Source organism: Girardinichthys multiradiatus, chromosome 9 (assembly GCF_021462225.1).
Source record: "Girardinichthys multiradiatus isolate DD_20200921_A chromosome 9, DD_fGirMul_XY1, whole genome shotgun sequence".
Taxonomy (NCBI): Eukaryota; Metazoa; Chordata; class Actinopteri; order Cyprinodontiformes; family Goodeidae; genus Girardinichthys; species Girardinichthys multiradiatus.
Window position 1 is genome coordinate 12,383,327 of NC_061802.1, and position 12,697 is coordinate 12,396,023.

Below are 12,697 nucleotides of genomic sequence, written 5' to 3' on the forward strand. Positions count from 1 at the left end.
ATGAAAACCTCAAATAAGGTGTTTCAGAAAATTTTTATTTTGAAAAAAAGTTAAATATTTGAAACTCCTGGTGTCACACCCTAATCAGCTAATTCTCAAAACACCTGCAATTTTTGAGCCTGTAAATGATCTCTCAGTCTGGGTCAGTAGGCTATACAGTCATGGGGAACAAAGCCGACTGGATAGACGTCTATAAGGCAGTCATCGACACCCTCCACCCTTTTTTCCTGAGGAAAAAAGGAATAGCTCAGTGGTCAAACATCCATTTTAGAATAAAAGTAACGTTTGCATTTCATTTGGAAATCAAGGTCTCAGAGTTTAAAAGGAGAGTGGAGAGTTCAAAGGACGGGTGCAGAGGCACAGAATCCATGTTGCTTTTAGTTCAGAGTGAAGTCAGTCAATGATAATTTGGGTGCCATATCATCTGCTGGTGTTGGTCCATTGTCTTTTCTTAAGTCCACAGTCAACATCTCATTCTACCAGGAAATTCTAGAGCTCTTTATGCTTCCTTCTGCTGACAAGCTTTATGGAGATACATCTGCCCACACTGCCAAAGGTACCAAAAGCTGATTCAATGACCATGATGTTACTGTGCTTGATTGGCCTGCAAATTGACCAGACCTGAACCCCATAGAGAATCTAAGGAGGATTGTCGAGAGGAAGATGAGAGACAATGGAGATAACCTGAAGGTTGCTATCAGAGCAACCTGGGCTCCCGTCACACCTCTGCAGAACCACATCCTGAACACGTCCATGCCAAGCCGTGTTGGTGCTGTAAGTCATGGGGAAGGACCTCCAACCACGTATTTAGCGTCTAAAATTAATGTTTTAATAAATTTTCTGATTCACTAAATTTTGTAAGCCATATTCATGAAAATGACAAGAAATAAAGGCTTAAAATATTTCAATTTATGTGTAATACAGTAAATCTCTTAAGTTTCCCATTTTAAAATGAGTGAAAAAAATATAAAGTTTTTTTAAAAAAGATTTTAATTTTTAGATGTATTCATAAATAGGGCACTCCTTACCACGGATGTGACATCAAGGTGAAAAACCTTAATATCTTTTTGCTTTGGAGTGTCGTACAAAGACTGGAGAACTTGGTGGTCATCAATGTCTTGTTCAGTTAGGCGAATGCACTTTTTATGTGCAGTCCCCTGTTCAACGCATCTTTCCAGTTTTTCATACATTCTTTGAACATACAGGGACTTACCTAAAATAATGGAAAAACTATTTGACTAATATCATGATATCAATAAAAGAGCCACTTTTACAAATTAATTCATTTTCCATGTAAAACTTACCAACTCCAGCACGATGTGATGAGACAATGCCAACATTGTGCCCACCTTTAAACATAGCATCCTTTAGACATGAGGGGGATGAAAAATGCCTGGACAAATACTTCTGGATCTTTCCCAATGGCTCTTGAGGTACAAAGTCTCTTTTGAACTGACTGAACGCAGTTGGAATATAAGTGTGGTCCCTCTCAGAGCTACAATAGATCACAAGCCTGTAATCATGACGATTAAAGAGAGTGCTCAGCTTCTGGAAACATTTCTCCATTGCGCAGCTGACATCATATGTAAGTTGGTCTGCCCAAATCATTGTGTAAATCTTCTGGCCGATGTTGCCTGGTGTGAGACATCTCCTCAGGAAAAGCTCTACTTGCTCGTAGGATGTTGATGGAGTACACAAGAGAACCTCATCATAACTTGGTAGTGGCTGATATTCACTGTTCATGTACAAGCAGATACCTGAAGTCAGAACCTGGTCATGTGGGCAGATTAGGAGATTTGGTTGTTTTGGGATGAGGCCTTTTGGGAGATCTCTTCTTAGGGAATCATCTCTTTTTTCAGAGAGCACCGGTGCTTCTGATTCATTCTCATTTTGGTATTCTGGGTCAGTCATCATGTTAAATAAATGCCCCAAACTTCGTATGTCCAAAAGGTCATGAAAAAACATTCTCTCATTCCTGATGTAGTTTAACCACAAATCTTCCAGTTCTCTTAAACCAACAGTCTGATCTCCATTTTCTGCGTGTATTAAATGGCTGATGCAGGCTGAATATTTGTCTTTTTTTTCAATATGTATGTTACCACGCTCATATTGGCTGGAGCGTCTCTGCCACAGTCTCCAAACATCTGAAGTTGAGCAGTTAGCTTTGATGAAAGAGAGCATCATCAGTGCTTGCTCATCTATCTCTGTATTTACATTTGCAGGACTCAGGACACTGCATAGATAGAATATTTGTTCTGCTGTGAAGAAGTTTAAGTAGTAGTGATCAGACCTGACTTCGTCCATGAACTTTTGCCAGTCACCAAAAAACAACTCCATCTTCCTGGACAGTGCTACAAGTTGTTCAATCAGACTTCCATTTATTTTAATAGGAATAGTCTTGCAAAAGTTGATTTCCATGTTGATACATTGGTCACTTTGACTCTTGCAATAGATCTTTGCTTCCCAGCATCTGAAGAGTGGATTCCCTGCAGTATGAAGATCTACAAACGCTTTGGCAAGCCTCTGGACATTTTCAAACACCTAAATATAAAGAAAATGTATGATTAAACCTTTTGTAAAAATTATTTATTAAAATGTATGAACATTTAATAAAAAAAAAAAAAAAAATCCTTATCAGAAAATAATAAAAATCTATGGACTGAACCTCAGTGAATTGTTCCACTTCACTCTGGTTTTGTTGCTTTTTTCCAGACATGAGCATCAGCTTGTTTTGTAGCTCTTTCAAATCCTCATAGGTATGTGTCAAGCTCTGACCTTGTCCATCTTGAATCTGAAGTGTCAGGGAAGTCTCCAAATTAAGCTGCAGTAGAACAATTTAAAAAATAAAAGAAGCAAATGTGTATTAGTTCACAAAGACACCCATAACCAAGTTAAAATGTTTCTCTAGATTGTAAAGATTTTGCTGTCTCCTGAGATTGCTATGTCTATCACTACTGCGTGATCTGTCAACCAAAATGTTGATCACATGCATATCAGTGTCATATCCCCCACCCCTGATTGACTTCATGACTTTAGTGAACATATATGTTTGTTTTCCTTATTTTAACACCTTTAAGGGGCTCACTATATGCTTTGCCTGCAGGAGGACCGTGGGAGCTAAAGACTACCAGAAACATAACTATGGTTTGGTTATCTTCTACAATAAAAATAAACCTAGATATCACAATGTGAGTCGTCTCACTCGCAGGTAACAATGTAAAAAAAGGTGGAAAAAACAAACTAAAATAAAAATTCTGTGATTCAGAGATTAAAAAACTATAACAGATTTTCCAACATAAACAATCTTAAGTAATGACATACGCTAATCTTTTTGGAGTCTTTCTCAACACCGGTGCTTTGCATCTTCTATTAAAATTAGCTGAAAATTATTTACTTATATAGAGTATTCCTGCAACATCACAAACTTGTCTAGGCAAGATGAGTGTGGTGTTCTTGAAGAAAGAGCCTGGATAGCAGAACTGTAAGCCATGTACAGCTTAGAGCTGACATGGACGGAACAACTGTTTTCTATTACCATTTATTCCTTGGATAACAGCACAAATTTCTTGAAGATCCAAGTTCAAACAGTGTGTACACCTTCAAGTAAGTGCCGAAGCAGTTAGTCTGCTGTATAAAGTGTCTGTTCTTGAACTGTAGTGTATTACTGAACTTTACCTAAAGTGGCAGTGGATATGTTGGGGACTGGTGGCCCCAACTGGTCAGTACAGCACTTCGCCACCATCGCAACTCTGGATGCAGAGTAGTGGAGAAATATTGCTCACCATGGGGTTATATAGTTCTGATAGTCTGCTATGTTCCTTAGGTGTTTTTGGGTTTCTTTTGAGTCTCTGTTTTCCTCTTTTCCCTGTTGTTTATGCTTTCTAAGATGTTGTCATTTTAGTTCATTCCTTTTCTAGTTTATTGTGTTTATTGTCCATTTACAATTATTTCTGTTAGATTTTTCCCATGGTTTCTTTTTATCTCTGTTCAGCTATTTTCTGGTTGTTTCCCTCCCTCAGCTCCCTACATTTATTCTGCCTAGGCTGTTCCTTATTATCACCTGATTGACTCGACAGCAGCCTATTGTCATCCTCCACCCTGCCCCAGTATTTAAGCACCTGATTCCCATTGTTCACTACCAAATCCTTCTGTTACTACCTCATACCTCTGTCAGTCTGCCCGTTTTTTTGCCTGTGTTATTTGTCCTTCTCTTCTGCCTCTGAACTGTAAGTTTTTCAATTTTTATTTTACAAAAGTACTTTGCTGGTAGATCTACATTTGGGTCCTGCTCTTACAGTGCTTTGCGGAAGTACTCGGCCCCCTTGAACTTTTCAACCTTTTGACACATTTCAGGCTTCAAACATAAAGATATAAAATTCTAATTTTTTGTGAAGAATCAAAAACAAGTGGGACACAATCGTGAAGTGGAAGGAAATTTATTGGATGTGTCAAACCTTTTTAACAAATAAAAAACTGAAAAGTGGTGCGTGCAATATTATTCAGCCCCTTTACTTTCAGTGCAGCAAACTCACTCCAGAAGTTCAGTGAGGATCTCTGAATGATCCAATGTTGTCCCAAATGACTGATGATGATAAATAGAATCCACCTGTGTGTAATCAAGTCTCCGTATAAATGCACCTGCTCTGTGATAGTCTCAGGGTTCTGTTCAAAGCGCAGAGAGCATCATGAAGACCAAGGAACACACCAGGCAGGTCCGAGATACTGTTGTGGAGAAGTTTAAAGCTGGATTTGGATACAAAAAGATTTCCCAAACTTTAAACATCCCAAGGAGCACTGTGCAAGCAATCATATTGAAATGGAAGGAGTATCAGACCACTGCAAATCTACCAAGACCCGGCCGTCCCTCTAAACTTTCATCTCGAACAAGGAGAAGACTGATCAGAGATGCAGCCAAGAGGCCCATGATCACTCTGGATGAACTGCAGAGATCTACAGCTGAGGTGGGAGAGTCCGTCCATAGGACAACAATCAGTTGTTCACTGCACAAATCTGGCCTTTATGGAAGAGTGGCAAGAAGAAAGCCATTTCTCAAAGATATCCATAAAAAGTCTCGTTTAAAGTTTGCCACAAGCCACCTGGGAGACACACCAAACATGTGGAAGAAGGTGCTCTGGTCAGATGAAACCAAAATCAAACTGTTTGGCCACAATGCAAAACGATATGTTTGACGTAAAAGCAACACAGCTCATCACCCTGAACACACCATCTCCACTGTCAAACATGGTGGTGGCAGCATCATGGTTTGGGCCTGCTTTTCATCAGCAGGGACAGGGAAGATGGTCAAAATTGATGGGAAGATGGATGGGGCCAAATACAGGACCATTCTGGAAGAAAACCTGTTGGAGTCTGCAAGAGACCTGAGACTGAGATGGAGATTTATCTTCCAACAAGACAATGATCCAAAACATAAAGCCAAATCTACAATGGAATGGTTCACAAATAAACGTATCCAGGTGTTGGAATGGCCAAGTCAAAGTCCAGACCTGAATCCAATCGAGAATCTGTGGAAAGACCTGAAGACTGCTGTTCACGAACGCTCTCCATCCAACCTCACTGAGCTCGAGCTGTTTTGCAAGGAAGAATGGGCAAGAATTTCAGTCTCTCGATGTACAAAACTGATAGAGACATACCCCAAGCGACTTGCAGCTGTAATTGCAGCAAAGGGTGGCGCTACAAAATATTAACGCAAGGGGGCTGAATAATATTGCACGCCCCACTTTTCAGTTTTTTATTTGTTAAAAAAGTTTGACACATCCAATAAATTTCATTCCACTTCACGATTGTTTCCCACTTGTTGATTCTTCACAAAAAATTTGAATTTTATATCTTTAAGTTTGAAGCCTGAAATGTGGCAAAGGGTTGACCAGTTCAAGGGGGCTGAATACTTTCGCAAGGCACTGTATAAACATGACACCTGCTGCTTTGTCTATGATCAGCAGGTGCTGCTCGCTAACAAAGTGCTGTTTGATTTCATATATCTTAAGATTATTTTATCAACATCCTCTGGACACAAGCTAAATAATTTAGTTAATACTAATAATTAGTCAGTCAGTCATTTTCTACCACTTATTCCAAAGTGGGTCGCGGGGGAGCTGGTGCCTATCTCCAGCAGTCTATGGGCGAGAGGCAGGGTACACCCTGGACAGGTCGCCAGTCCATCGCAGGGCAACACACAAACAACCATGCACACACTCATTCATACACCTAAGGGCAATTTAGAGTTACCAATTAACCCAACAGGCATGTCTTTGGACTGTGGGAGGAAGCCGGAGTACCCAGTGAGAACCCACGCATGCACGGAGAGAACATGCAAACTCCATGCAGAAAGACCCCCGGCCAGGAATCAAACCCAGGACCTTTTTGCTGCAAGGCAACAGTGCTACCAACTTTGCCACCGTGCAATAATAATGTTAATAACCATAATTTCTCATAATCTTTTAATGAATATGAAGTGATAAATTACTCGTTACTGCTTGTTAATGTTTAACGTTGTTGCAGTGGTTAAGTTTCTTGGTTAAAAAAACAACCCTCTTAATTAAAAAGTTCTTAGGGATTTTTAGACCACAAATTGATATCATTTGAATACATGCGCGCACAACACTATGGTCATAGAAATACATTAATGTACCCGTTTCTGGTTTTGGGCCCTGATGGTATACATTCCTCTCTCATTTATTGATGTAGCTAAGGACAAAGAAGAAAATTCGACAGATCCATGGGTTTCTCTGACAGTCTTTAACCATTCCAGATGACGAGCTGTATCTCGCTGAAAAAGAAAAACGCACAATTAAAAAAAAAAAAAAATGTATTCGCAGATATATGTAAAAATACAAGGTAATAATTTGACAAGTAATGTCATGATTGCAACAACAATAAATTAATAACAATTAGCAACTTTTCAAAGTACAATTTTAAGTGTTTCAAGAAGTTAAACCAAACACATTTAAATCAATAGAAAGTTACCACTTTTTTTCGTTTTTTGTACTGTATGAACTAGCTATATTACCAGCAGTCTTTAAATGTGATAATTTTAAGATTTCCTTTTTTAAATCTTTACGATGTTTTTTTATTTTGATAATTAATTATAGTGCTGACCTACATGCACAGTTTAACCAAAAAATATCCATATTCCTAGCAGATTCAGATTTATCTTGACATGTTTAGACATTATGACATAATGTCCCATGTAAGCCTGCAAAAAAAGAAACCTCTGTGCAGTTGGTTTGTAACAAGTCATAGCTAAAACAAATTAATTCAGTGGGCAACTGCGGCTGCACACAACTCATTGACGATAGCTTCACAGGGATTCTGGCCAGCAGACCAGCGGCTCTCCACGGGCTATACTGGCAGAGAGGAAGAGAGACATCATCCTCCTGAAGCTCCGACAGCGGGGACTATGCGCACCCTTGCCTTCAATACACCTGGCAAATGTGTGTCCCCTGGCCAACAAGATTGTCAAACTGCTTCTGCTCACCTGTAAAAACTCGGACCTGCCGCCCTCTACTTTACCAAATCAACTGAATGGCTTCTACTTCAGGTATGAAAAGCAGCAGTTCACACCTCAACCCAACTCCTCCACATCCCTTTCAGGCACAAATTCTTTCCATACACCGACCACCCCCCTACCTTCAGACCCTCTGCCTGCACTAAGGATCTCAGAGGCAGATGTACCTAGGCTCCGTCAGCGCCTGAAAACAAGGAAGGCCTTAGGAACTGATAATGTCTCCACATCATTCCTGAAAGTCTACGCCGACCGACTGGTACCCATCTTCATTGAGATCTTTAACAAGTCACTGGAGCTGTTTGAGGTTCCCTCCTGCTTCAAACGCTCCACCATCATCCCGGTTCCCAAGAAACCCACCATCATGTAAATGACTACAGGCCTTGAAATTAATTTAATCTTGAAAAGGTTTAATACTGTTGTTTGGTTACAAGAGTTTCAACAAATAAAAAAGGTGTAACGTTACCAGCTTTTTTGGCAAGTCTTTGTCATTTCCAAGAGCTTTCCACAGTGCTGGCAGTGAATCCATGACATTCTTAAAATCAGAGTCCTGCTTCAACCCGTACAGCAAAGACGAATAACCAAGTACTGCATCATGAAAAAATGCCACTCGATCCACATCTTGATCATTTTCTCCAGCAGAAATAGATGCCAGGTCAACAAAAACTTTCAACTCATTGATATCTGCAATAAGAAGTTTACTTTAGCAACTAAAAAAATATGTTTAATTTGTGGCAACAAAACACTGCATCTACTGTACCTTTAAGTTCCCTTTTCACCCACTTAATAAAGTTTTCACTTTGACTGAGCACTCGAAGACACTCCTTGCGTTGATCTGTTACATCTTTAAGAATATTTTTTGCACCGACAAAGGCTTTATCAATGTAGTTCAAGTTATTTGTCTTGGACTTGACTTCATTCTTAAAAATACAAATTACAAGATCAAATCACAGATTAGGATATGGTTATAGTTTTCAAATCATTTTGCCATTTCAAAATTACATTTTTAAAACCTTTCAGTTGTTTGCAAGACAACAATTTGCTTAAACAATAACTATTCATGAATAAATTAAACAGCTACAGAATATCAGCAGCTTTTAAATATACCACAGCTAATGTAAAAAAATATATTGGGATTGATGTTTTTTTAACAGGCCTTTATAAAGAAATCTTCCCATAGTGATAGACATGAGGAAACCTACCATTTGCAGCAGATTCTCCATGATGCTGAAATCTCCTTCTGGACATAATGCACTCCTGATGTCCATGATTATTTTGGCGGAGTCCATTACCAAATGATGATCATGGTACTCCCTGATCTGTGCAATTCTTCCTTTGATCCATTTTCTGTCATCAGATGGGTAAATCCTGCACATTATATCTAAATCTTTGTGCAAGTCTTCATGCTTTCCAATGTAGACCTCAAAGACGATGTCAACTTCTTCCAGTAACATTTCTCCACTCTTAAGGCTGCTATACAGCTCTTTATACCGGCTGTAGCAACTCTGGTATATTTTGCTGTGGACATGATCAAGAGTATAGATTTCTTTCTTCTCTTTGCTGTTTTCAGTGTCATCCCCATCAGTGTGTTCTCTTGACAGTTCTTGCACTTGGTTGGTCCAGCACATTTTGAAGATCAAGCTATCTTTAATGGCATGCAGTTCTGATGCCATTTCATAGATGGCATCAGAAAGGTTGGAATAAGTGACCTTCCTTGATGACTGTGAGCTGAGTTCATCGAGTGTGCAAACTTTCATGAATTCATTCAAATTCATTAAGTCAAAGTTAGGCTGAAGTTTTTTCTCCAACCCCTGGAAGTCAACTGCAATAAAATAAAATTGTAAAGATCAGAAAAAATAAAACTACATCAATAAAATGAGGATACAAGATCTTAATTTTAGGTGGTTACATTATATTTAAAAGACTAGCAACTTGATGTGCAAGGACTCTTTGAAATGTTTTGATAATTTTCTGTTTCTGTGCATGATGCTACTTGAGGTTTTTTCTTGTTTAAAAGTTACCCTTCTGTCACTGTTGCCACATGCTAAATCAGGATGAGGAATTGAATCAATGTGAGGTAGACTTTACTGTTATGTTACGATAACAGCTGTATGTGTTTGTATAAATGAACAAGGAGGGATGATTCTCTATCCCTTCCACCTGATGCACAACCTGCAGCAGTACTGCTGCACATGATTCGTGCTCTCAAGAAGATTGGAGCTTGCACCCAGGTGGCCACATGTGTCCTAGCGTCTAACCCCAATCATTCCGGTGAGCCTGGGGTAGGGTTAGATTCTAGGACACATCAGGCCGCCTGGATTCCTTCATGAATTCCCCCAGGTGGCACTCAAACAGCTACTCCAGGGCTGTATGTGTCAGGAGGGATTCCCCAACTCTTTGTGGCTCACTGATGGAAATGGTGTCATTGCTGGTGGGGAAATCTAGACATGTCCCCATGTGTCAAGATCTTCAAACACAAAAAGGGTTCAAATACAGGATAAAGTTAGGCATCCACACCTGAGTACAGGTGTCCTTAACATTTGAAACAGGAAAGCATGCCTGGAAATCATTGTCAAAACATTTCTTAATGGGTTAGATCTTTCTATATTTTTTCTCATTCATATGCCAGTAAGAGTGCTGAGACATGGGCCACCTGGCATGCCTGTCCTCAGTGGGCCTCTTCCAAAAGATCCACAGGATTTTATTCTTTTAAAGTGAAAGAGCTCGTGTGAAAATGTCACAAAAGCTCTATGTGAAAAGATGAGACACAGATTGCCTGGTTTGTCAGGGCTCATTTCTGATGTATCAAGGGGTGTTTCAGAACAGGATAGTCTGTCCCAATACTGTACTGTAATGTGTTGTACCAAGTTTACCAACACAAAGGGAACTGTAAATTATGCATACAATCAATATTACAATGGAAACAAGCCCCTAAATGAATTAGAGCTTGTTAAAATGTAGAGTAGAACAAGAAAATGAGACTGTAGTGGTTGTATATTGCCAAGGTAGTAGGGGCTCCCTAGACTGCAAATGCTTCATTGACCATAAAAAGCACCTGGTAACAACACCTTCTGGTGGTACTGCAAGGGTGGAACTTGTGTGTTGTATTTCATTTCACTTACTCAAGACGCAATCATCATAAACATTACTTCGAGTGTTCTTTGCAAAAACTACCTACCACTGACATGTTCAGGCACCTCACGACAGATTTGTAGGAGACCTCTGATCAACTCGTTTTCAGTGAATGCTGCCTCTGCTTCCTCTCTCCGTATTCTCAAAAATCTTCTCATCTTTGATTCATCTTTACAACGACCATCATCACAGAGGGCATCTAGAAAAACAAACAATGCAACTAATGAGAAAGAATAAAACTAATAGCACCCATTTGCAGTATTCTGTTGAGTAGTAGGTTTTAGGGATGTCCCAAACAATCGGTTGGTATCAAGAACATGCTGCTGGCATGCCTGACCATTTTCCAATAAGTTAAACACTCAAATCTGATCTTTATTCTGATAAATGTAGCATGTCAATTTGTGCATGTCCATAAAAAAAAATTAAGAATCCATATCGTTACTGAGAAAGAATGATCTACAGAGTTGCTCTGTTTTTGAAGAAAATTCAAATTTTCTTACTGTCAATATTTTATTTTGAACTTTAAGGGCCTGATTTTGAAAACATTTGTGTGTACAAAAACGCACGCAAACCTCTTTGCGTCAGCAAAGCTGATCTACAAACGAGGTGGTAATCGGATTGCATGTGCAAAATCAGCGGAACAGTGGGTGCAATGTTTTTAGCGTTGTCAGCCTTCATGAATATGCAAAACATTTGATAATGGTCCGAACATGCAAATTCATGGGAGGAGGATATGCAAATGTCATCCCTTACCACCCGCAATGCGATTTTCAAAGCCTGAAACGGTTTGCGGGCACAATTTTTGCGTGTGGATTTACTACATTTGAATGCAGGTGGGACACAAAAATGTCTACTGTCATTTTGGCCAGAAGGAGGCAGAGATAGAATGACAGATGACAGGGAGAGAGAATCTTCTGTACATGTGCCAACAGATTTGGGTTGTAAAAAATAAAAATATTAAAAATAGATGAGAATAGAGGATTCTATGTAGGATTATCTAAGCTCTGATTTGGAGCCAATCACAAAAAAAGCCATGACATTTCTCCTATGATAAAACTCCTTTTAACACTTCATTCAACATCATTCCAGCATAACATCGCTGTCAGTGATCATCTGCTGAATGCACACAAACCTGATCATGGCAAAATGCACACATAACTGATCAAGCGTGCACAGCCTATAATCGCACCTCATGCAAAAGACCCACTGTGCTTTGTTGATAATATATTTAATAGGAAAAACAAAACTAAATACATTATAACGTCTGGTGTTCTGGTCAAATAACCCTGCTGTCTGGACTGTATATGGTCAAGAATTAAAGCTTACTTACTTTCACTCTCTCCATTTCCTGGAGTACTTCTCTGTACTTTGGTCCTACCACAACCCGTATTATGACATATAAGGCAGATTAAATCCTTCATTTACAAACTGGATTCTAAAATCACTTCGTAGCAGGTGAAAAATCACCAATTTAACGCAGCTTTTCCATGTGGTGACAAAGACAGTGTATGCTTTAACCTTGTCACTAAACAAGCATTATTGACAATAACGTTATGTCATTGCAGGGCAGTTGGAGATGGATCAGTTTGACTATGTTGTTTAAATGTGCACACATGCCAGGGGAGGGTTTTGTTTATGCAGTTAAAAATGATTTTGTGTCACCAACAAACAATTTCAACAAACACGTACATCATTAAAATATTGGCAAAACAAACAAAATGAATTTAGTAAAATCATTGGAAAATAATTAATTTTTATGTACATAAATGTTATGTCACAGTTATGTGACTATGGTTTAAAATTAGCAAAGCTATAAAATACAGATTGCCAACTCCTAGAACAATCTTTTATTTTGCTATAAAAAAAACAACAGAACCCGGTGAGTCTTTGAAAAATAATTAAAAGATCAAGGGAGACAAATTAATTAACAGACATATTTGTCTTTTATACTGTTAACATTGATTGGCCAATTTGTTGCGAGTTACATCGAGCAAGATAAGAGAAATAATCTCATCAGGGCAGATGGTAAACCTGCTGTTAGTA

At 39.0% G+C, this 12,697-nt stretch overlaps 1 protein-coding gene across 1 annotated transcript in view; it reads right to left on the minus strand.

Annotated features, from left to right (window-relative positions):
- The window catches only part of LOC124873679 (E3 ubiquitin-protein ligase rnf213-alpha-like), a 100,085-nt gene that overhangs the window by 56,687 nt on the left and 30,701 nt on the right, over positions 1-12,697 (minus strand). The window contains exons 23-30 of the mRNA XM_047374520.1: positions 10,701-10,853; positions 8,725-9,344; positions 8,283-8,442; positions 7,989-8,206; positions 6,650-6,787; positions 2,666-2,821; positions 1,305-2,541; positions 1,029-1,213 (exon numbers count right to left, since the gene is read on the minus strand). Coding sequence (XP_047230476.1) covers positions 1,029-1,213; positions 1,305-2,541; positions 2,666-2,821; positions 6,650-6,787; positions 7,989-8,206; positions 8,283-8,442; positions 8,725-9,344; positions 10,701-10,853 — 2,867 coding nt within the window. The remainder of the gene's footprint in view (positions 1-1,028; positions 1,214-1,304; positions 2,542-2,665; positions 2,822-6,649; positions 6,788-7,988; positions 8,207-8,282; positions 8,443-8,724; positions 9,345-10,700; positions 10,854-12,697) is intronic.